We start from the raw sequence: 26,508 nt of genomic DNA, 5'->3' as shown, positions 1-26,508 counted from the left end.
AACAGTATATCACCAGTATAGCACCAATAAGCTTATCTAGGTCCACACAGACTTTTCTCTGTTTGTCAATTACATTTTGCTTAACAACATAATTTGTTCTAATCAGGAGAGTACAACTTTGAGTTTATGGAAACATGGGCCATAGAATCTTTTTTTTTTTTTTACAATGCTCCCCTTCTTCTTAGTGAATACCACAAAGCCATTTACTTCTCAAAAGCCCTCCGGTCGCAAATGTGTGAATGCTCAGTATGTTTGTATGCTTGAGTGATTGCACTGCACTGGTTGTGAGCTGATTTTGACTGTAGTGAAATGCTACACAGAGTGTTCAGTTAAACAAACCCCAAAAATTCACTGTCTGTGTAACCTGATTTAGAGATGTAGAGATTTTAATAAAAAAATATATTTATAAGGTGCCTTCTGTTATAAGTGACTATAGGATAAACAGATTATTTTCTCATGGCAGGCAAATTTTTATCTGTGCTAATCAGACATTGCAGATGGACAGGAATTACACTATAAAATGCCGGAGTATTGGTATTAAGATATGTGTTTAAAATGTGCCTGGTTCTGCGACCTTGCTATTAATGTCCTTGACCTGCAGCGTAATCGTCATAGCACTTCTCATTATCCAAGCAATTGTAATTAATTCCGCATTGGAGGGTTTTTATTGGCTTATCTAGTCACGGTAAATTACTGACTAAATTAGAATTACAGAAGGCATATGTGAGCGGCTCGAAGAAGCCAGTGGGCAACATATCCATACCAGCCATTGGATATATGGGTCATAGCATGCTAATATATCCTCATTAACATATTAACTTTGAAGTCCTCAAGACTTCGTTTAAAGTGAATGTGAAATACTTGAGTGTAATATACTAGTCATGAAGGAAATCATTGTTGTTATGTACATTTATTTAAACTTGCAAACTGTATGTCTGAAAGTCATTTTTTGTTATGAAATTAAACTATGCTAAAACTTCAGTAGCATTCAGATTAAGCAGCTTTTTTAGGTCTGTACTTATAGACTTTGTTATCACAGATTTAGTGTGTTTAGTATTGCTTCTGGTTTTATAATGAAAGTGAACGCAGATTTGTCTTTGTCTGGTTGCAAAACTGTAAACCTTCAAAAAAAATTATGAATACTGATGAACATGTTTATGTTAGCATGTGACATTTCAATCTCGTGCAATTTGTCATTCAGCTGTCAGCGAGGCAAAATAAATATAGGTCAACCAGACAATAGAGCTTTCTGTGTTAAAAGCTAAATGCTAAATTTTCATACAGCTTTCTTCGAATGGCAGCGTGAGCAGTAAGCGATTGCACTTGAGGAAAGCAGTGCTATAGATTTAATATTAAAAAATTACTTTGTTTAGGCTTTAGCATCCTTGTGTCTGCTACAAGCATTGTTTAATTCTGATCTTTCTTGCTTGGATTTTTCCTTGTAGGTGATGCACATTCACATGCATGGCTTGTTTATGCAATTACCCTGTAGGCCAATCACATTGCCTCAGCACAGTGCATGCAGATACAGGTCAAGAGCTTTATAGTTGATTTCAAATGTAAAAATGAGGAAATAATGTGATCAAATTATTTCTATTGTGGCATACTGTATGTGTTGGGTTAGGGTTAGGGTTAGGGTTAAGTTAAACATCCACTTAAACTGCTCAGTTGAAGATTGGAAAAAAATCTTATTTTAAATACTACGACAGGCAGTAAAAAATTACCCCAATAATGTGAGCATAACCATAGGGATCTATTCAGAAATCTAAAAGTGTTTTTGCTCTCTGAACACATACTCTAGAGTACAGTAACTTATATACACCAGTGCAATGTCCCTATGTGTCTTTAATCTCTTTTTTTAATTAGTTTTATTTTCTTGGTACACAATACCAAGCAGTGATTTTTCTAGAAAAATCCAAATTTATGTCCCCCTGAAGAAAAATTAGTAAAATGTGTCTAGTAATCAACTAAATAATTGTATGTTTACGTTAAATACAGAAGTTGTTTTTTTGTTTTCCAAATGTTCAATTTTAAAATGTCTGTTTTATTATCTCTTAAAACAATATGCGCAATATGTGTTAGTTCAGCTGTATGTTCAAACATGAATTTAATATGAAATATGTAAAAATGTATTCCATCTTATTACAGACTGATTAAAACAAGGAGTGAAAAAAACCTTCTGCAACCACAAAGATTCTAATCACCCTAGCTATGTTATCTATATATTAATCATTTGCTGAATTAATATTTTTGCATTAATTCTGTTCTTTACAGTATACATGTGTTATATTACACAGCACTGAAAAGGTTTAGTCCCTCTCATTGCTGTACTTTATATATGACCATATTATATGCTGTACATAATAACATGAGACCACTGGGTCTTGAAAAAGAAACTATTAAAGATCATTATGTGTGTAATATTCTTTAAGCTTTTCCTGTTCTCCATGCATTCTCGGTTGACTGTATTAGCAGATACTAAAATCTTAAAGAATACAGGATATTTAATTATTGTTCTTTTACTTTTTTATATATAATTGTTAAATTGATTCTTGTGTATAAATTAATATACATGGTACTGCAATATTGCTATTACCCTCTCACCAAACTTAAATATTGTTGAATAAATATTGCCTCAGTACTGGGATGTAATTTTTTTTCCTACCCCAGTGAGCATTAGTGAACATTCAGCCTGTATTAGCCCACTGCTTTTTGTGCACAGGTTTGACTCAGCAAAAAAAAGAAAAGAAATAAACTTTGCTGTAGTTGCTCTTGCTATTTCAGGTATTTTTGAAAAATATTCCATATACTGGCTAATCCCAGATGTCTGAGGCAGTGTATAAAGGACATATGTAATGCTAACAGAGGCTAGCTCAGGGAGAGACTAGAGCTTTATGGCTTTCATTCACCCAGCACAACCTCCTAGAGGGGTACACTTATTAATAGGAATTTGACTCATTTTAATTTTAATTTTAACTGCTGGAGGACCATATCTTAGGTAGCATTTGTCCATTAGCATTAAAGAAATACACTTCATTTCAGAAATTCACTGCATTTTTTTCCAAATCTAATCTATATACAACACGTGTGACAAACATTTTAATTCAGTTACAAAATGAAGTTTGGTTATAAAAATGGATCAGTGTTATATAATCTAATATTTACATTTAATATCTTAACAATGAAACAGGAATCATGTCTCAGTGATGACATAATAAGAATGATGTAAGAAAACTCTTACCCATTTAAAGCAAGAAAAATGCATCTAATACATTTGGTCTTTAAAATATTATGAATCTATAATGAACAGAACAGAATACTTTATGATGACAAAAAAGATGACAGAGTAAGTAATTCACCTGGTTCATATTTATTACACCCACTGGCATCAGCTTAGTCACTGCTGATTATGTGTTATGGATGTCTCAGGTTCTGCAGTACAGCACAGTAAATCATAGCAGTGTATTTTCTATATAATCCTTTACATATAGTTTTTCTAATGATCAAACGGCAGATATTGTCTCTGTTTTACATTTTACATTTATGGCATGGTCAGACGCCCTTATTCAGAGCGACTTTTCAGAGACAATTATCTCATTTTACAACTGAGAGGTTAAAGGTTTTAAGACCGTGCTCAAGGGCAGCTTGTAATGTGCAGTGGCAGCTTGGTGATGGAGGGATTTGAATTTCCTTTTGATCCGAAGTCACATTTTTTTATCCACTGAGCTGCCACATGCGAAGACAGATACAGATATGGTGTAGATTTTATATCATTCGGCTAACAATCTTATCCAATGTGGCTTAAAATTAATATTATTATTATTAAAAATAATAATTATCATCATCATCATCATCATATTAATAATTAAGGCTGCTCCGATTAACCAGTTACCGATCATAATCGGCTGATTTGCTAAAATGGCTTTACTGCTCTGGCAATTTTATAAGGTGAGCACCCTTAAAAAAGACAATACTTTAGCAATCTGTAACATGTGTAACAAGAACATTTCAGGAGATGAGAAGCACCTAAAACATTTTAACACCGCCAACCGTATCAGACATTTGAAGGTTAGTCACGTAAATATGTGCAGTTTTCAAAGTTAGCTAGAGCTAAAAGAGAGAGCGGGACAGTTTATCAACTCAAGCACCACTCACTCAGCTGTTGGTAAAAGAGATGTTTTAAAGACAGGAATCTTACTGCAAGGACAATAAAAAAAAGCATAAAGAAATATCAGACACAATAATGGAATTTATATGCCTTAATCTTCAGCTGTCTATTAGATTCACGCTACACACTGCCAGGTCCAGTTTTCCTGCCAGTTGCCAATAATTACAGAGTTGTCAAATCATGATACTTTCTATTCTCTTAATTTTAATACTTAATACACTTTGTTGTTAAATATAATTAAATAAATAATGCTATGTAATAAATACAAGGCTTCAAATAGACCCTGTATTCGGCAATCGACATCAGTATCAGATGATACAGCTTCCAGTGATCGGGGATCAGTCATCGGCCCCAAATATTCTGATCGGTGCACCCCTAATAATAATAGGAACGATAATAATAATCACAGAGAAACAGGCTTTACTTTTAGTTTTTTTTTTTACAATGACATTCTACAATCTCAGATTGTGAAACTCCTGCTGCAAATGTCTTGATAGCTGTGCTAAGTATAATTCTATCAGAGTAAACATTAGTGGATATCATTTGCAGTGTAATAACATTTTAAGATGATTAACTTGTCGCATCACCCAAGTTTAAAATTCAGGAATCTACAGACTGGGCTAGAAAAAAAAATCAGCCCCAGCTTTGTTTCTTTACACTTTCTGTGGAGTTTTCTAATAAACGTTGGTGGTGCACTTCCAAAATAATCCACTAATAACATTTGTTACTAAGCACCTAATCTGATGCTAGCACATTTATTAATATAAAGACAGTTGCCCTAAGACATTCATTATTAGAGATTGGTTTATTTTTTACCAAAAAGAACTAAGATTTTTGTAAAAAAGTTATGCTGGAGTACATGTTTAATTGTAAAGGAACTTGCGGGTTCAAACATGGGTCAGTGCTGCAACTGGAGAGAAATTTGTCTTTTTTCCAATAATAGACTGAGGAGGTTCTTTTGGATGACTGAAGGTCACAAACTCCTGTCTCTACTGCTGCTAGCAAGGAGTGTGTTTTGGCACATATAGTGTCACCACTCTACATTTTATTGTGCATCCTGTAATGCACCAGGATTTATTTAATCATTCCCCTATGTCATGTCTGATAAAGACATACACACACACACACACATGCACACACACACACACACACACACACACACACACACACACACACACACACACACACACTGAATCATGCACAGCACGTTTGCTGAAAAGCAGATGCCAGTTCCATAAGTCAAATCATGTCATGATGTCCTCCATCACTCGTTCGCCGAGTGTAGAGTAGAGAGCTTGGCATGCTGCTTTGTCCTTGACAGATGACTGTTTGTGTGAGAGAGGGTGGGGAAGGACACACACACACAAACGCACGCACAGAGTGGTCTAACATGCCAACCTGCTTTGTACTCACAGGGAAGGCCTGCTGGCACATAGACAGAGAGATGGAGAGGAAGTGGAAGGAAGGAATGGTGGGATAAGACCTCAAGAAGGTCCTCCAGGGCTTCAGCAGTGTGTGTGTGTGTGTGTCTGTGTGTGTGTGTGTGTGTGTGTGTGTGTGTGTGTGTGTGTGTTTTGCTTGTCAGCTTTTTCCTGTTATCTCTGCCTTTATTATTGACCTTCATCTGTATTCATCTCTTTCTCTCTCTTTCTCTGTCTGCTGCATTTGCATAGTTTTTGCCATATTTTTTTTCCACGGTTTATTCCCTGTCCTTTGTTAACTCAATTTTTAAAATCTGGTTAAACACAGTTGTCGACAAAATCAATAACTATTTAAAAAAACACATGTCCCGGTGAATCCAAAGCCTATTTTTAGAACACTGGGCACAAGGCAAGAGTACGCTCTCAGCGGGATGCCAGTCCATCAGGTCACACTTTCACCAAGAAGTGCAGCTCTGCTAATGGCATCATTTCTGACTGGTGTTCATCCATCATAGTGCAGCCAAGTAAACATTAATGAGAGCACTATCTGCACTCTCTCATGAACACGTTTTGTTCGCATGCTCGAATTCACACGGGATCTGTTAACCCGACTGTTCTCTGCCTGGCAGTGAAAGGCTTCGGGATCTTCGGACAATTACTCGGAACGCTTTAAACTAAAAAAAACACTGACAAAACAGCAAAATCATTCAGTTTGTACAGATGAATAAAACAGGACAGCATCAGAAGACAACTCTGTATTTGCATTTTACTACAAACCTTTATAGCTTCTGTAGAAAATCTGCTGTTACTGCTTGTCTGATCACATGCGTTCATGTGAAATATTTAGCTGAAGGCAGCTCGTCAGATCAGGAGCGCAGCTACAGGGCTAAAGATTTTAGTTACAGATGCAAAGAGTTTTTCACAGATTTGATACCTGATGACATGGCTTGTTAAAAAGTCAACAATAAATAAAAATTGCCATGAAAGTTTTTTTATTCCTGCATCAAATTCAAGTAAATGTCTTACTCAGTAAAAGTCTGTGGTGATAATGAAGTGCCACTATTAAAAATAGTACTATTCTTGTTGTTTTATTTATGGCCATGAATTTATAGTGGTAAAAAACTACACAAGTGTGACTGATAACTGATACTGATAACTGATACTGCCCACATATTTGGATATACAATACATTTTTCCTTCAACTCAACTAAGTAACCCAAACCTGTCAAAGCATGGCAATGCCCCTGTGCACAAATGCAGCTTCATGAACACATGGATTACATGGGTTGGAGTAAATCGTGAATGTCCTGGTATAGAGCTCTGACCTCAACCCTACTGAACACCTATGGTATAAATTGGAACACTGACTGCACCTCAGGTCTCCTCATCTCAAATACATTAGTACCTGCCTTTACTAATACTGTGGCTGAATGAACACAAATCTCCACAAGTACACTCCAAAATTTAGTGGAACACCTTCCCAGAAGAGTGGAGGTTATTAAAAGAGCAAATAAGGGCCAAATGTGGAGTGGGATGTTCAATTAGCACATACTAATCAAACCTTTGTTTATATAGTGTATATCTAAAAGGATGAATTTGATTTAGATTTAGTTTATTCTTATTTAATCTTTTGGTTAAGAAAATCACAAGTGTCTTGTAAAAACATGGCTCTGTATGTTATAAGTGAGTTTTGTTGAGTAAACTGCTTTTTTTGGTATCTTTTCTATGAGTGCTACGAAACATAATTTTTTTATTTTCCTGTCAGTGAAAATCATAACTTTACTACATATGTTCTAACTATAGAATGAATAACGTGAATTTCTGTTACGTGTATGTTGTGTATTCATGGGTTAGTCTTGAAAACATGAGTACTCTCTGCTTGTGCTTCGGGCAAAAGGATAGAATGAATCAATAGTACTTCGTGCTTTTCTACTACACTCCCAGTTCCAGGTTTTATTACCAGATTGTTTATTAGAACTCCTATACGAAAGGACCTAGTTGCATTAAGCCTATTTAGTGCAGCAGCGTTCTGATGCAACAAGGCATGAAGAACCTGTTTGGTGACGACCTGAGATCGAGTATAATCAGCATCATATGATTAACCTCTTTTTGGAAAGCATTGTGTAGTTTTAACGAGCTGATGACATTTTTCCCAGCTCTCTTTTACACACACACCCTTGCAAGCTGTGGTGTCTGTGTCCCCATGTGTTAGATTGGAAGAAAGTGGATTTCTCGTGGGATGAAATAGAAGGGTCTTTGCTATGAGATGGAGGGAGTGTGAATTTTTTTTTCCACACTGGATCCATGTCTCTCTGCAGTGTGAATATACTCATCAGTAGCAGCCGACTGGGGGAGCATATCACCGTGGCAACCAGAGCTATCTGCAAATGTGTATGTGTGGACCAGGTGGTTTCGTTTCATTTCTTTGCTTTTTTTTTGCTCATATGACTAATAAGAGCTGTTACCCCCCAAGATATCTAATATACACAAGAATATGTGGCTTTATAAAGCACTGCTGTCAATTTATTAAAATATTTTCTGAAGCTCGCCTCCATCTATATTCTCCGTGCAGCTATGAGTGTGAGTCACTCATTTACACAGTCACTTGTGATTAGGTCGTCTTCGACACTGATATTATGACACATCGCAGACACGAGCGGTATATCCATTACGGTTTCTTACACGATTGCACATAAGGAGTAGTGCATTTATCCAACATTGACTCATACATCTGTTTGCTTCTAAGCGAGGACGTGGCTGCTGAAAAAAGCACCAAGATGTATCCATATAATGCATAATGATCTAAATATAGGGAGACAATGTGCAATATTATGAAACCCTGTGCTGAATAAAGAAAGATCACCTATATTAATTGAAGTAGTCAGTGCCGTCAGAGCGTATTTTTGCTTGAAATGGCTAAAAGTCTCTCTTATTGGGACAGACATCATAACATTGTGCTAAATGTAATTTTGTTCATCCGTGCGGCTGTGCTGCTGTCTCTCGACATTTCAGCTCTTTTTAATCTTGTAATGGTTGGTGCTTAACTTTATAAAAAAAAAAAAAACTATAATAAATCTAATAAAGATTTCCACCTCACAACTTGGAAATCATTGAGTTAACTGTTTGAAATCCCTTCATGGATTTTTTTTACATTTGTGTATTTTCTTGTACACATTATAGTTTAGAATGCATATATAAACTAATGGTTTATTAAAATAACCTTTGCACATAACACCTTGAATGGAGACGTTTAGTCCTTACATGTTTGATCTTTGCCTCCTTGGTTTAGCCCTCAAGGCACATGTAATGCAAAAGCTTTCCATTATTTACATTTACGGCATTTAGCAGACGCCATTACCTCAGAGAGACGTATAAATTTGTATAATTTAGCTAGGGACATACTGTACATGTCATGTCATGTCACACTAGTAACTAGCAAGCCTCTTGTCATGTTTTGCGGATGAATTTCACAGTTTAGTTGTCTGTGATAGCTCCCTGTCAGCATTATAACACGATAAATCCTTATTAGTGTTCAGCTGTACAGTCAACTAAATATCAGCAAACATTATGATCAAATGTAATCTTTTAATTTGTGGATTTATAGAAACAACATTTTCTGGCTAATTTAACTTGCCCCAGCCTTATCAGGGGTCTTACAGGTGATCAGTATGAAGCACATGGGCAAGCATCTGTTAGCGTAAATAGGGGGCGGAGCATACGCTGCTACGTTTGCCTGACAAAACGTTAAAAATTTGATTATCATGTCATCAGCATAAGTTTGATATATCAGGGAACATCCGTAATTTGGGTTCTTTTATGTAATTGAGCTGATTTAATCTATTGGCTGACCCTACTTTTCTCTTCCTGTGTTTGCAGGCTTTGTATTGGTCTGTGCTGCACCTGGCCAGGGGGAGATGATTCAGTGATTGTAGACCATTACTTGTCCTAGCCATGAGCCATCAGGAGGCATCGGTGGGCTATGAGCCAGCTGAGGCAACCGAAACAGACCTAGGCCGCCGAGAGCAACCATCCTCTCAGCGCAGACGCCACGAAAACTCGGGCCGCTCTCGTCATCATCACAGTGGTAATGGCAGCGAAAACAACCACTCTCAACCCGGTGCACAGCGGCAACGGCATCATGATGGATCTGAAGGGACCGGGCGACCACGCTCGTCCCGCAGGATGCCTGAAGAAGGCGACGTAGAACAGCAGCAAGTTCAGCGGCCCATCCCACGGCCAGCAGTGAACCGATATCGCAGGCAAGGTGACACAGAGGCACGACTGAGGGCCCAGCAACAGCGGCAGAGGCAGAGGGAGAGGGAAAGACAACAGAGGGAGGCAGAAAGAGCCGAGCAGCATCGTCTTGAGGAGGAAGAGGACAACCATAGTGCCCTGGCACGCTCTGCAAGCACAGAGAGTGGATTCCACAACCACACAGACCAGGCCGAGGGTGATGCTGTAATGGCGCTAGAGGCTGAACCTGAGGACGAGGGTATGTATGGTGTTGCACTACGTCCAGAGGCAGAAGAATATGCAGAGAGTGCAGAATCTGAGCAACAGCCCCAGTACCCTCCCCAACCCCCTCCACTTCCTCACGAGCCCCTGCAAAACATGGATCGGCCAATCAGACACGACGCTGAGGCACTCAACCCTGGTTACTCCAACTATGTTTACACCCAGCCTAGGCCTGAAGATCAGCCCTATTCCGAGCCCTATGCTGACTACGGAGTGCAGGAGCATGTGTACGAGGAGATCCCAGAAGCCCCTGAAGGAGACATGCCTCAGCAGCGTCGTGCCGGACTGCGGCTCCTAGAGCGAGATTCGTATGGGCAACAGGAAGCTGTGGGCTCCAGACTCCACCACTACGATGAGCGATCAGACGGCGAGTCAGACAGCCCTGAGAAGGAAGCTGAATTTGCGCCTTACCCACGTACCGACAGCTGTGAGCAGGATGAGGATGTTGAGCACATCGCGGGTGAAGCAACGGAGAGCTCACAGAGTCTGGAACACCCTTCAGGAGTAAAGGGAACAGACAGACACAAAGAGAAAGAGCAGGCTAAAGAGGGGAATCTTCAGGAGATAGAGAATGAGGAAGGGAAAACCGAGGATGGCGGAATCCCCATGAGCAGCCCCTCTGAGGAGTCAGCTCAGGTGAGGAGCAATCGGGAGAAGAGAGAAGCTATCTCGCTGGCCATCAAGGACATCAAGGAGGCTATTGAGGAGGTGAAGAGCAGGACGGTGCGCTCACCCTACACACCAGACGAGCCCAAAGAGCCCATCTGGGTGATGAGGCAAGACTTAAGCCCCAGTTTGGAGTCAGACCTGCAGCCACCACTAGGGGGAGATGTGAGTAAGCAACACCAGCATGATCGGAGTCCTTTGTGTTCAGTCCTGGATTATGTTTTATTCCTGAAGCGTATTTGTATTTTTCATGACACAGAGAAGGGTTTATTGAGTAAGCACAGCTCAATTAATTATGTATGCTGCATGAGTTACAACCTCCATGATTTCCTGCATGTTTAAAATAAGTCAGATAATTGTAACAATGTGTATCGAAGATCATTTAAAAAAAAAAAAAAAAAGCCCATCTATTTTAGCAAGTGTTAATTGAAATAGACAATTTTTTTTTTCTTTAAATCCTTTATGCATTTGTCCAGTCTGCTTCCTTCCATGCAATATTGTATACCAGGAAGTGAGTCTTTTTTTTTTTTTTTTTTTTCTGGTCTGCCATTTATAATGTGCTTGCTGCTGGGTGTGCAGTGGTGCGAACATGTCTCTGCACAGTGAGTGCTGCTCTCTGGACAAATCTCCTGCCTGAGGAAAATACAAGGTGGCTCAAACACACACACAGTACTGGCTTAACTTTCCTCAGCCAGCAGGACTTATCGGTATTCTGTGATGGTAGCATATGACTTGTGCATCCAAATGAACCCCCTTTTAGATTGACCGCAGGAGGGCTTGAGCAGAGAGAGAGAGAGAGAAAGAGACGGAGAACAACATTATCAGCAAAATTGACAAGCGGTCACAAGAGTCCTTGTTTCTTTCCTACTTCTCCTTCATGTCTCATCTTTTCTCACTTTTTTTAGTTCAAATATAAATTAATAACCTAATCTACAGACACTGTTTAACTGTTCTCCAGCCTTCTTCTTGCTACTCAGTGTCAGATATCGTTCTGTGCAGACAAAACAATTGATATCTTTCTTTTTTTTTTCCCCTCCATGCACACATAATAATTATCAGCTGTGTATTTAGGGTAATTTGTCTCATTCTGTTTGCAAAACAAATCTGCCACATTGTTCCACTGAACAAATAGCAGTGCCGGGTGTGTATTTTAGAAGTATAGAATAGCATATACGTATAGCAGTTATAGTATACAGTATATCGCAACTTGTATGTCAACTTAAAGCAAAACACGGAAGTAGCATTAGTTCAGCAAGATCTTATCATTAATTCAAGCCACATCTCTTGTTTCTCAAAGTATTGAATGATGTCAGTCTTTGTACACACCTCAAATATCCCTCAATTATAATAATACCAATTTTCAACACACAATGAGGCATGATATTACAGTATAATATTCCGTGACATGTGCATGCAATTCAAAATGCTTAAAAATTGTATACTCTTTTTTATAACACCACAATGTGGCATTCATCATATTTTTAATAATTACAAAATGCTTATTGATCACCTGTTATTGCATATGTTTCAGCAGCTGCTTTAAAGTTTTTTCAGAAAATTACCAGTTGTCTCATGACAATTAACAGTGTAGCTTGTCATGCTATCAACAAGCAAGTCTGCAGTCTTGAAGACTATTTCTTGTTTTAAGAAAGGCACCAACCATTAACAATCATTTAACACCCAAAGTTATGACCATCAGTAAAAGTGCAGAAAACTTTACTATATTAGATTTTTTAACTCAGTTTATTATTAATATTGACATGGTCAGCATTTACCATACCAGTGCCTGATTTTTGAAAGCCATACTGTATAAGCAGTGGTGGGAGAATTACACAAACCATAGGCCAGGGTTTGATCCCCAGTCAGGGAACCAACCCCAGCCATTAGGGTTGCACAAGCCTTAGTGCCGGTCCCAAGCCCGGATAAATGGGAAGGGTTGCGTTAGGAAGGGCATCCAGCGTAAAAACATGCTCAGTTTATGTGAAAAGACTCTAATGTTCCCCGATCTAATAATACAATGATATTAATGAGTCAAACACTGATTGATATATATTACAATTATCATGAGCCTAAAACCTTCTTTTATAACTACTACCAAAACATTGTGCAAATAAGTCCACGGGTGTTGTGGCGAGTTCGAGTCAGGAGTTTCTTCTATCATTTATTTCTCTCAAAATGTTCTGCTTGCTGTTGAACTGATGCTGAACTGTATGGTGGTGATAAGTAGATACACCAAGCAGCAACGAAACCCTGATTGGCATCTTGCTGCAAGTTTGACCAGTTAATTTTTTATACACTCATAAATAAAAAGGAACAACTGATTTAGCAAAAAATGTAGTTGAGTAAAAAGTACAATGTTTGACTTTGAAATGTAGTGAAGTTAAAGTGAAAATCTCCCCAAAAATGGAAATACTTCAGTAATGTGCAGATATGCTAAGAAGCTGCTTAAGTACAGTAACTAATTAAATTTACTTTGTTACTGTCCACCACTGCATATGTTCACAGGTCAAGTCCCAACAAATCCAAAGCCATGTCCACTACAGGCAGTAAACTCCAAATTCAACTCCTAAACCTAGCAACACAGTCAGATGTCAAGGGCTAAGCCAAGACAGATAAGACCCAAGTCAAATCTTGAATAAAAACATACACAAACAAGCCTACAGTCAATCCTATGTCAAGCAAGATTAATTTCAAGTCCTGTTTCTGTTAATATCTACATTAATGCTTGGTTTAGTTTATTAGTTTATATATAGTATTTTATATCTTGTGTCCTTTTGTCCCCTATATCCTTCAAATTTATGTCCTAAGCTTCTGTGAGGAGTCACAGACTGCAAATTTCTTTGTATGGTGTAACCGAATGTACATATGCCAATAAACTTCTGAATCGTGAATAAAAAAATGTTGGCTAAATAACGTTTTAGGTTTTATGTAATCATAAAGACAGAACATGTAGTACATCAATGTTTCAAAAGCAATTCATATGAGTTTTTAGAGTTGCCCACCCATTTAGATCCCCACATAATCTATTCTTGCATGTGATGTCATTTGCTGCTGTGACTTTATTTTTGCCTTTGACAGTATCATTTATTTAGCGCTGGCGAGCGACACAGAAAGAAACCGTGTGTAAATAATTCAGTGAGACTCGCATAACAAACACCAGAGGAAAAATGGCTTTCTTCCATAATAAGCTCACATCAGCGCTGATTCGGGGTGAGCAAAGCACTTATTTATGCCACGTATCGAATTTATGGTGCAGGCGTGATACAATGGGAGCCTGTTTTATGATTTTAGTATTCAAAAATGGTAGAGCTCACAGTGGAGTGCTTTGTGTAGATGGTCATCATTTGACTCCTGAAGTGATGGAAAATACTAAAAATTTTGCACATGATGTTGCTGTTTCAACGCTAATCATACGATTAATGTAGATTTCACAGTGCATTTTAGTCCCCTTATTGTTCTTATAGTACTTGAAGAGGTTTGGTATGACAATATGATATCAATATTGCGATTTTCAGAATGATGACATAATTTTTAATTATATAGTCTACCTTTGGACTCTGGACTGCCTTATCATCTCTCTTCCGTGATCTTAAGAGAATTCGAGTAGATGTGCTACTTGCGTAGAGTTTCAGTAGAAATGATGGACATGTCTGGCGTAGGGTTGTAACAGGAGAAGAGTGCTCTCTCATTCCAAGCCATAATGTATCCTGATCTGTGTCAGGGCTACACCAGAGTCACTCAGATTAGCCAGACATCCTGTGACAGTAGCCTTCTACTTTTCTCTGTTCAGTTTGTTTCTTAAAGATCTACAGACTTTTTTGCTTTAGTGTTCAACGATGGAGAATTTTTGGATTTACCAGGAAGATGGGCAAAATGAAGATGAGGTCAGAGGGGGGTGTTGTTTTAAAATTGTCAAATTAATGATGTGTTCTTGTTTTGAACACATCTGTTTCTTTTGTGTTTAGTGTGACATAAGATTAATTTTGCATGAGGCTTTAAATAAAACTTATTCAGTATCTGTATTACCACATTACAATTCTCAGGAAATAAGATTTAAACAATTTTTGATGTTTAGCTGTACATCTGCTCCTTTCTAGATACTGGACTGAGGGAAAAATTTGATCTTTTTCAGTAACCGCTCCTGTTGCTTTTGGCTTTATGGACAGTGAATGGCTGATATACACAAAAAAAAAATTTATATATATATATATATATATATATATATATATATATATATATATATATATATATATATATATATATATATATATATATACACACAAAAAATAAAACATTAAATCAGGGGTTTCAGGTGCAAATGCTTGCAAAACACTTGTTGCTTTGAACAGTATGAGTTTTGTACATGTATTTACTTGTACCTAGATTCATTATCTACCTTTTTTTTTTTTTCTTTTTTTATACTCATTTTTTATATGAAATCCTGAATAAGTAATCTGCTACTCATATTGTTGTTATTGTCAATGGTTTAGAATAGTATGTTCCTGTCACTGTTTCTATTTAATATTCAGTACAATTGTGTCGGATTATATTCATCATTTTATTCAGTAGAATTGGTTAGAAACTTTGTTTTATCAAAAATAAATACAACACATTTCACAAGTGAAGAATTAGTGACACCTTCATCCGATTTAATCAATATTATCAATAGTTCCTATTATCTGTGACTAATAATTTGTTCGAATGCAGAAGGGAGGTAAACCGCATATGAGTGTTAGAAAGCTAACAAAATATACACCGCCATCACAATGTAAAACAATAAAGCCAAATGGTGCAGGAGATAGATCTCAGTTTTTTTGGTTCATTTTTATTCTGTGACAATTTTTCTCTGTTACTTTTACTGACTGTATACATATTCAGTATACATATGGATACTTGACTATTCCTGTATAATTGTTAGTTTTGTCTTGGTGTCCGGTTTTATTTTAATAAGTCATATTTAATGACCTTTTTCTTCTTTCTTAAGTCTCCAGGCCCGGCCCCCACTTCTCCACAGGGGGCGGAGTCTTCCAATAGCAATCTGCTGCAGCATGAGGGCAGCGAAAACTTTGAGGCCCCGTCTCCTGCTGGCAAAGAGGTAGGAGTTCATCATGTGACTTGGCAGCAGAATTGTGCTGTGTTTGTGTCTGTGTGTCTGTATAACCATTGAATAGAATACCACAACATTTTCCTCCTGTCCTGTGTCTACTGTGTACATGTCTTCGACATTTGTGCATTTACTACTGACAAGCATTTCACCATGGGCGTCTGAGTGGTCCAACAGTAAACACGATCACATTATCGACCAGTGTCCAAAAGAGGTTTTTTTATTGCCTGTAGTCTCTGTGTTGGCGAGACTAATCCCTGCCAATCACAACACCACTAGCCATTCACTGGTACGTCTGAGCTCATGTTTGCAGAAAAGGGCAGAAAGTGCTTTTCCTGCATGTGTGTGTCGCTGCTCTGTGAGATTGTATGAACAGAAATGTGAAATGATGCACTTTCACGTGTTGAGGAAAAATAAATTGGGGCTCAGCATATACCAAAATGTTATGTATATATTATATGTATATTATGTATATTACTATATACACTATATCTTATTACCTCCTGCACCTTCTGTACATCAATCACTCTTACCCCCTGTAAATATGAACCCACCTCATTTAGCATATTGCTATTAATTGTAAATAGGCTACTTATGCACTTCTGGTTAAGTGCTAAGTGCATTTCATTGACTCTTTACATGTACTTTGCACAAAGACAGTAAACGAATCATTACCAAACAGTCTATAACATTCTATAATAAACAATGCATCTTTTGCATTAATGTGTATTAACTGCCACAAAACCTTACACCTTAGTTTTCTGTTCTTTTTGTGAGTACTGATGATGTGTATACAGATTCAGAGATTCATTTATAAAAATGCAGGAGTATTCCTTGAAATCTTTCAAACAAATTTGTATGACAGTTCCTGCATACTGCGATTTAGCTGTTGTGGTTTTTGTTCTTGAAATGGCAGTCAAGGAGGAGCATTGCTTCATTCCCGACATATGTGGAAGGTAAGTTTGGCAATACATTCAAAAATAATGATATAAAAAAAAGAGACATTTACAATGTAATTTATTTCTTCCATGTGTTGTGTCCCAGTTCCAGGCCCGTGCGACCCAGAGGACCTCATCGACGGCATCATTTTCGCCGCAAACTATCTGGGCTCGACACAGCTGCTGTCAGACAAGACACCATCAAAGAACGTGCGCATGATGCAGGCTCAGGAGGCGGTCAGTCGCATTAAGGTGAGCAGAGATCTTCTCTCTTCGCTCAAAACTCTGAGTGAAAAACCTGAGTGTACTTGCGTGTACTTCAACTTTTTCTAGTCTTATTTCTGCAAAACACCATAACAAGATTGATCATAACAAATAGAAATAAAAATATATAAGTATGAGGACAAAGTTAGAGAATCTGACTTTCATACCCTGAATATAAAGTGTTTCGCTATGCAGCTGATGCAGTTTATGTTTGATTATAGAAAATCTTATAGACTTTGCAATCAGATTGTAAAGAGCAATATATTTACATTTCCTTTCGTGCTTCATATATTCTGAGGTAATGCTTTTTATACGAGGGCCAAGACTAAAGAGCTATAAGTTCGGCAACTATTAAAGACCAAATCATGAGATGCTTTAAAATGTCACCAAAAAATTTACAGTAATCGCACATAAGACCTTTTTCACCTTTTCGTGGTTCTACTTGCGTTTAAGCCTGACACTCCTATGTGGAATAATAATGGAGTTGTTCATCCCAAAGGACTGCAGACATTTGCTGCCTTCTTTCTCTTTCATCTCTCTGTAGCACACAGCTCCTGCTCCTTCAGTCAGCTACATGACTCAGCATTTTCTTTCATCAGCATCGTAGCATTTTTTTGTTGTCCATCGCATACAAAAATGCAGTAACCAGCACCTAATGTTTAAAGTTCATTATTAGAGAATCTGTGTTTCACTTTATTTATAATTTATAAATGTATAATTTATTTATAATACAAATGTGACTTGAAGTTCGGTGAGGTATAAAGTGCTGTCAGGTTAATAAATCGGGGTGTCAAATGTTCATATTGTTATTTTTATTTTTTTATTTATTTTTTAATTTTTTAATTTTTGTATTTATTTATTTTAATTGAAATTAAAGTAAAAGCCATTTAAAGGCCACAGCAAAAACTTTTACTTTTCTAATGTTAACACACTCTGAGCTTATATCAGTTTCTGTCACACAGAATATTGTGTGCTTTTTAAAAAATTTTACATTGATTATGAAACAATAAATTGTTACTTGAAACAGGTTTCCGTAGATTTAACAGCAGTACAATTTTCATTAGCAAAAAATAAAATCCTGTAATTGATCTTTACCCTCAGTCATTAACTACATTACAAATTAGGAACCAAAAATTGTACTAAAATATATGTTTAAAAAAATATTTGCACGTGTTGGAAGTTGTGAATAAGTATGAGAATATGGTTATATTGCTAAGTGGATTTATTGCATTAAACTATTTTTGTTAAACGTATCACACTGTGAATTTTATTGGCTGAAAGTATCTTAAAGTTCCCCTTAAGAGGTTTTTCAGAAGACGACTAAAGTTTTTATACAAAAAAACTAAATAAAATATTTTCTGTAGAAATGTTCATTTTTTACAAATACAAAAAGTTAAATATGAAAAGTGCGTGTATCTTTAAAAAAGAACTGGGATAAAATGTTATTGATAATTTACTTTTTCAATGCAAGGTTACTTTATAGAGTCTTTAGAAACTTTATAGAATATTAAAACTATTTCTTTCAAAAAAATCAAGTTTAATGCATGAGGCAAAGCAAACAGAAATATATTTTCGAAAGATGTCAATATAAATACTGTATGTCAGATTGTATTACTCTGAAGTTTCTCTCATGCTAAAATATCCTACATCTTGTGCCATAAGTGTCCCAATTTACAGATGTGCTATTTTGGCCTCCTGCTTAATGCGAAACTGAAGCAGCACACTGACAATGCAGCACCCTAACAGAGCTGTGATGCTTCTTGGTATTTCACCTGGTGGTGATGAATAATAAATAGCGCCACACCCTGGTGATCTCACAGCTCACAAAGCTAACACCATGTTGAATTATTTCTCCACCAAGACAGTGTGATGTAATTCTAAATAGGTTAAGTCACTTGATATTTATGTATCTGACACACTGACACTTTCCTTAAGCATTACTGTTGATAGTAACACAGTTTAATTAAGTTTAAGTTTAACACTAATCAAATAAGAATTTGTACAGAATTTATGTGATGTTAGGGTTTTATTTATGTATTTATTTTGTTGTTCATGTTGATCTACTGCCATATCGAAACCCAGCCCTGTTCTTTTACACAGCTAAATAATGAGAACAGTTGCATCCATCCATTAATTATTCATGTTCTGCGACATCCTTTCATAGCTTGATTGCCTTATTTGATATCGTCTTTAAAAATGAGAACAACAAGACAATCCCTGGGATTGTCGCAATCTAATTTTGAGGCAGATTTCAATCTGTTTGGTGCAGCTGCCACTTTTTGACTAATCTAGTAGTAGTAGTAGTAGATGTAGTAGTAGTAGTAGTAAGAGTAGTAAACATTTAAGGACAGGGCAAGTATGCCACCTTGTGGCAGGAGGTTAAATCATTTTGAATAAAGAGCATCAGCTGGAAGAGCAAGCACAGTATGAAATGTTTAAAATTTCCGTTTGATTTCAATCTCATAAATTATTTAAAATGTCCATCCTCGTTGCAGACATGTTTCAGTGCCTCTTTTACTTAGGTACATCAAGTGCTGCTTCATTAAAACAGAATTTATGGTGTGTGTGTGTGTCTGTGTGTGGCAGTTAGACAGGTGGCCAACATACGCACACTCATTACACACACATACACTCACACACAGCAGTGTAGCTTGGGTCGTCTGGGCTCTGTGCCGCTCTAACCATGTTCCTGTCTCTGTTTGTTCCATGCCAAGCAGACGGCTCAGAAATTAGCCAAAAACAGGAAGAAGGTGCAGTAAATCATCATCCATTTGGTGTTTTGCTTTTTTTTCTCTCTCTCTTTCTTCTTCCTTTTTGAGTTTTTTTTTGCTTGTGCACTTTCAGTTTTCTGCCAGTACCTTCTCGCTTGTTTGCTGTATTTCTGAATCCAGCAACAAGTTGTAACCCCCTTGTGTCAGATACTGTATTTGTCTGTAAAGTGTGTACCATTCTTTTCATTTCATGTCTGACATGAATCCAAAACTAAAGATAATGGAAGCCTTTTTTGCTGGATGCAGAAAGCATGGGCTTCTGCCACATTCTTCTCTTTTTTGAGATTCTTTTCTTTTTTAGAGTAATGTGCTGTCTTTGTGTTTTTCCCTTTTTCTAAGATGTGCCCCAGACACTCTGACTTTTGTTATGCCCCTTATGTAATTGTTCAGTAGTGGATGCCTCAGTCACTCCTTCATTTCTTTCAGTCTTCTCTCTCACACAAACACTAAACAAATCGTTCAAATGGAGGAGGACACTAACCACTGTCGCACTAACCCCAGCCTGCCAGACATGAAGGAGCCACAGACTTTTTACTGAAGGAGATTTAATGTTACACTTGTTTAGACATTCTTGCCCAGACTGGGAAAGAAGCCATATAACATTACAAAGCTGACCACGGTCACTGAAACAGACATACGTTTCTCCTTCACTGCACATCATCTGGGCCTTGTATTAACCTTCATATTAACCTTCTTTTATATCTGCCAGTGTCTGTTAATGGCAAGTGTGTGTGTGTGTGTGTGTGTGTGTGTGTGTGTGTGTGCGTGTGCGTGTGCGTGTGCGTGTGTGTGTGTGAGGTGAGGTGAGGTGAGGTGAGGTGAGGTGAGAGGCTGATGGTCAGTGAAATTATTTCTGTGTCAGCAGGCCCCTGAGGGTGAGACGCAGCCCATGACAGAGGTGGATCTCTTCATTTCCACCCAAAGAATCAAAGTGCTGAATGCTGACTCTCAGGTACCCAAACTCACCACCTCACTCACTATAATTGTATCCACCACACACACAAAGTCTACTGTTCAACCATGCAGCTGAATATGCAGAACCCTTTTTATTGGAATCTACCATCGTGTCATTAACTTTATGCTCTGTTCCATGCTGTAGCTCTGTAGTATGTACTTATGCTATCTTCTACTTTTTTTTCTATATTGTATAGGAGACCAGAGGTGGAAGTAACAAAGTACAAATAAACGAAAATTAATTTAAACAGCACTAATGTAACGGTATTTCTGTTTGACCATTTTTATTAAAATTTGAAATAAATAAATATTACAAAAAATGAATTTTAATCAGTAAACATTGGTTTTTACTGATGCACCAAGTCTCAAATCAGCACCAAAATCTGCCATGATGCACACGATTTTCTTTTTCTCTTTTCTTTTTCTCTTTATCGCCTAAATAAACTTAACTTACTCTGTATTTTTTTTTTTTTTTATACAGATAAGAGTAATACATCATTCAAATCTGTAAAGGGTCTACATTTATTTGTATACACTAATAATACCAAAATTCTGTACTTTTGCAAAATAAAGAAAACAGACAGGGGGCGCTTTCTGCCGTCTCTGTCATCTCTTTTCACAGACACATAAGTAAAACAACCTGAATCTCAGTTCATATTTGTCTTACAGACATAATATATATATATATATATATATATATATATATATATATGAATAGAAAGTCTACTTTAGAATAAACCAATTCACAGTTCTCAGGTATCACCTTATAAACCGTCCGTGTGGAAACATAGCAAAAGTCTGTTTGGTGTCCTGATGATTTACGTAATTTAAAACACCATACATACTTTAAACATTTACAAGAATATTTTGTCTTCATGCCCTATGTTGAGTTTGGTTTCACAAATAATGAACATACATTTGCATAAAGCATCCATATTTGTTCATGCTCATGTTGATTAGAGTATTACAAATTTGTAAATAAAAAAAATGTACACTAAAACAGGTAGTAGTAATGGCAAATTTTTACTAAAGTACATGTCAAAGTCCAGACTGCTTTACTTTAATTTGAGTATAGTCAGTACCTCAACTTTTATCAGAGTCTTTTAAATAATGCGTATTTGTACTTCTACTCAAGTAAAAGATGTGTGTACTTTTGCCATCTCTATAGGAGACCATGATGGACCATCCATTAAGGACCATTTCGTACATTGCTGACATTGGAAACATTGTGGTTTTGATGGCCAGGAGGAGAATGCCTCGCTCTGACTCTCAGGAGAACATGGAAGCATCCGATCCAGCCCAAGATGAAAAGCGCCAGTACAAGATGATCTGTCACGTGTTTGAGTCTGAAGATGTGAGTTCAGTTTTTCTTTTCAAATAAATGGTTAATGTGAGTTTTTCCAAAGAACACTGGGATGTTGGATGCTGACATTTTTAAATCATCAATAATCTGCAGAATAACTTCAGTAACTTCAACTTCTTGCTGATTAGACAATGTATTTTAATACAAAAATCTTCTAAATGTTTTTCTTTGTTTGTCAGCATAGTCTTTTATAGTTTGTGATTTAAATTCTGATAATATCACATCTATCCTTGGTTTGGAGCCAAGTTAACAAAATTGGTTGTGCACTCCGGACGGACAGGATGGTATTCTCTCTCTCCTGTCAGGTACATCATGAACGACTCAGAATAAACAGCAGTGTTATAAAGATATGTTTAGGTGACTTATCTCTGCATGTTTCTTGTAGGAAGCACCTGTTAACTTTCACCTTCCTGGTCGGTATGTGTGAGATAGGATTCCTATTCAGTTGTATTTCCATGCTTCACCACTAGAGGCAGATATACAGTTTACCAAGCAATGACAAGCTATCTATGACATCACAGTGCACCGTCCCAGCTAGCAGAAGACAGCAAGAATCACCTCATATACGATCTGTCCTATACCCAGTAAAGTTGAGTGTTCTGAATCCTGTACCGTGTTTTTACTGACACACTGGGGCGAGTACAATCCCCTGATCAGCGCACACCAGATAGTGAGAATCCTTATATGGTCCTTCTAGATAGAAAAACTTCCTAACAGTATGTGTTGTATGATGAGTGAGGGCTGACTGGTGGGTGGGAATTGATAGGTTTGAGAAAATGGGAAAAGTTCTTATAAAAATATTTACAGAAATACCTCGGTACTCGTCGTTCCGGAACTCGTTATGCGTGCTGAAACTGACACGTACTGAACAAGTGTTTTTTTTTGTGTGTGTGTAGTACTGTACTGTATAAGGATTAAAGAAAATCCAATTTTTTTACATTTTACTTGGCAATGATTTGGTTTTTCATGATGTTTTTGTTCTAGAATTTTTGTACTTAGCAGCTAGTTGTATTCATACCGCCCTCATACTTGTCCGTGATCGTTTTTTTTACTTCCATATTGTCTCTCCTTAATTGCCTTTTAGCCTCATTGCTATCCTTAACAGGCTTATTGGTAGAATTTAAACCATTTTAGGGCCCATGATTTAAGCTTAAAATGTAGAGAAAATACAAAACAGAACACTTTGGAGGGCACTCTATGGCATTGTTCGCAAGCTAACATGAAACTCTTCATGCATCTGTTTTACCACAAGACTGAGGCAATCATGAGTCGGTGTCGAGTTACGGAGCATGTAATGAGTGCCAAAACATTTTTCAGTTGTCCCAACTTGAGTAAAATTTACCGATGAGTACCGAGGCATGTACTTGAAACTCTAAAAATCTAAAAGGTTGATGGGATGTATGTTGCCTTTAACTTTTCAGTGACAAATTCTTCTTTGGTAGGCTTTCAAAGGCTTTTCTAAATTTGTAACTCTTGTGAATTGTTCTTTTTTATAGTTATAGTGTGGTTAAGCTTTTCAAACTTGACTTTCCTTTTTACTCTATTCTTACTTTAGTGGTTTAAAGTCAGATAAAAACTCTCTCTTTTTCCTTTTTTTGTCCTCAGGCACAACTCATAGCACAGTCCATTGGACAGGCCTTCAGTGTAGCATATCAGGAATTCCTGCGAGCCAATGGCATCAATCCTGAGGACCTGAGCCAGAAAGAGTACAGTGACCTCCTTAACACACAGGACATGTACAACGATGACCTCATACACTTCTCTAAATCAGAGAACTGTAAAGACGTACGTGAACAATACCGATTGTTTGCAGGACAAAAGTCACTGGCTAACATTAGTGGGCCATAATATAATCACTGGGCTTACACTAAGGGAGTGTGTGTGTGTGTGTGTGTGTGTGTGTGTGTGTGTGTGTGTGTGTGTGTGTGTGTGTGTGTGTGTGTGTGTGTGTGTGTGTGTGTGTGTGTGTGTGTGTGCATGCATGTTGCTCAGGTTTACATAGAGAAGCAGAAAGGAGAGATCCTAGGAGTGGTGATTGTAGAGTCAGGCTGGGGCTCCATCCTGCCTACAGTCATCATTGCTAACATGATGCATGCTGGGCCAGCAGAAAAATCTGGAAGATTGAATATTGGAGACCAGATCATGTCCATTAATGGCACCAGTCTGGTGGGACTTCCTCTCTCCACCTGCCAGAGCATCATCAAGGTGCACAGCTTTGAATTTTATAATAGAAATGTACTATGTATTACTATATGCATCTTTTCAAATATTCTGATTTTTTGGACTCACCAAGCTTTGAGTTCCAAATAACGCAATGATGTGAAATTGTGATCTTGTCGTGGGGTGTACTTTGTTCCCCAGGGGCTGAAGAACCAGTCCAGGATCAAGCTGAATATTGTGAGATGCCCACCAGTCACCACCGTGCTCATCAGAAGACCAGACCTGAGATATCAGTTGGGGTTCAGTGTGCAGAATGGCATTGTGGGTATTTGCTAATAGTTCTTAACCTGACAGTTGACTGCTGATAGGTTAAGCAATACTTCAGTATTTCTCAACCTATTCTCCCTCTCTCTCTCTCTCTCTCTCTCTCTCTCTCTCTCTCTCTCTCTCTCTCTCTCTCTCTCTCGCTCTGTCTGTCTGTGTATAATGCAGCTATACAGTAAAACCCCGTTGGACGAGCATAATTCGTTCTTGGAAATTGCTCATAGGTGCATTTGCTCGTATGCTCAAACTCATTTTCCCCATAAGAATGAATGTAAAAGTGATTTAATCCGTTCCGAGACCTCATTCGATCGCTTATTTCTGCACTTAAAAAGTGTTTGTAGCCTATGGGTTAGGGTTAACAAACAAATACACCGCAAATTACGGTACGATAAACATAATTTAACACTTACCCATGTGGTAGTGGTTGATTGCGAGTATGAGACGCACACCACTCTCTTACTTTTCCACTATTTCCTTCTTGGTTTCAATGGTAATTCTATTTACTTTCTTTTTCCCAGCACCATCACTGATTTTCTTGGGAGACATTTCTCAAGATTTCTAGTGAAATAAAAATATAACACTAAAGAAATTAAGTTTTTGCTGCACTGAACAACGAGAGCGACCGAGTGACACGAGATGAACTAAGTGACGATGCTACCCTGACAGCGTGGGTTTGCTCATGCCTTCGAAAATTTTTTTTTTTAAAAATGTTACCCTATTTTGCGAGCAAGGTCACTCATATCTTCGTTTGCTCGTACTATTAGTTGCTCGTACAATAGGGTTTTACTGTAGTATATGTTACATAATCAAAGAGAATTTTTTTCTCTGCACATCTATTATAATAAAAGTTGTAACCTTTGTAAAACAAAGATCAAACTAGTTGGTCAAAAATACAGTAGAAGAACCATTTATATTTAATGGACAAATACAATTAAAGTAAATCATTTAAATAAAGTAAAACCAAATATTCAGAGCTGACTGACTGACTGCAAAATGAAACTGGTAACGTCATTAAAAGATTAAAAATGGCTTATGTTTTTGATACTCATTAAAACTAGAAAGTAACAAAATACAGTAACAAAGCACATTTTCACATAAAAGTAGGTCTAGTAATTGGCTAGTAACAAACAAAATGCTAAGCTAAGCCAATTACAAAAGAGTAAAGATGTTGTAAGGCAGGAAAGAGCAAAACAGGACGTAGACTAATAATGGCAAGCTAATGACTACGCTAATTGCGAGCCTGCTACAGATATGGTGAAAAAAAAAAAAACACAAGATGTTAACGCCTAGGCAATAGACTTAACTATCAGCAGAACAGGAAGTCAGAGAACAAACAAGAGTAAACATGGAAACGTGGAAAATTGCTTGGCTTCATAAACTGAGTCACTAAGATGTGGGTAAATACACAGTCCTGTGGAACAAATAAAACAAGATGCAGGTGTTAGTAATCAGGGAAGGCAGAGTGTTGGGGACGAGCTGCCAGAAAAAAATGAAGTTATAAAAAATGTGCAGATGTTCCTATACGGTTTTGGAAGCACTCAGCATGTTAAAGAGTTCTGTCTTCTTGTCGGTCATTAGATTTGCAGCCTTATGAGAGGAGGAATAGCTGAGCGAGGTGGTGTGCGCGTTGGTCACCGCATCATTGAGATCAATGGCCAGAGCGTGGTGGCGACTCCTCATGAGAAGATTGTACACATTCTATCCAATGCAGTTGGTGAGGTAAGGGTGTGTAACATGTTATACACAATCATTCGGGTGCAATCGGTTTCTGTGGAACAGTGGATTAGTGCTGATTCTCTGTGTTTCCTTTACCTCCTACGCAGCTATGGGACAGCAGTGTATAATGTCTAATAGTGCCTT

The 26,508-nt window shown here is 37.5% G+C and overlaps 1 protein-coding gene across 7 annotated transcripts in view; it reads left to right on the top strand.

Annotated features, from left to right (window-relative positions):
- The window catches only part of apba1a (amyloid beta (A4) precursor protein-binding, family A, member 1a), a 60,860-nt gene that overhangs the window by 31,498 nt on the left and 2,854 nt on the right, over nucleotides 1-26,508 (top strand). For 3 of the 7 annotated variants that reach the window (XM_083527516.1, XM_083527514.1, XM_083527515.1), the window contains 11 exons: nucleotides 9,466-10,935; nucleotides 15,755-15,865; nucleotides 16,791-16,830; nucleotides 16,919-17,064; nucleotides 19,794-19,826; nucleotides 20,713-20,799; nucleotides 21,970-22,155; nucleotides 23,770-23,949; nucleotides 24,157-24,369; nucleotides 24,526-24,645; nucleotides 26,227-26,367. In XM_083527516.1, the coding sequence (XP_083383642.1) occupies nucleotides 9,541-10,935; nucleotides 15,755-15,865; nucleotides 16,791-16,830; nucleotides 16,919-17,064; nucleotides 19,794-19,826; nucleotides 20,713-20,799; nucleotides 21,970-22,155; nucleotides 23,770-23,949; nucleotides 24,157-24,369; nucleotides 24,526-24,645; nucleotides 26,227-26,367 (2,652 nt within the window). In that variant the 5' untranslated portion in view covers nucleotides 9,466-9,540. Of the gene's footprint in view, nucleotides 1-9,465; nucleotides 10,936-15,754; nucleotides 15,866-16,790; nucleotides 16,831-16,918; nucleotides 17,065-19,793; nucleotides 19,827-20,709; nucleotides 20,800-21,969; nucleotides 22,156-23,769; nucleotides 23,950-24,156; nucleotides 24,370-24,525; nucleotides 24,646-26,226; nucleotides 26,368-26,508 lie in introns of all 7 variants that reach the window. The other 4 variants (XM_083527520.1, XM_083527518.1, XM_083527519.1 and 1 more) reach the window with 2 other exon arrangements.

The sequence above is a fragment of the Silurus aristotelis genome, assembly GCF_946808225.1.
Source record: "Silurus aristotelis genome assembly, chromosome: 23".
Taxonomy (NCBI): domain Eukaryota; kingdom Metazoa; phylum Chordata; class Actinopteri; order Siluriformes; family Siluridae; genus Silurus; species Silurus aristotelis.
Note: the sequence above shows the minus strand (reverse complement) of the source record. Positions and strands in the feature narration are given on the sequence as shown.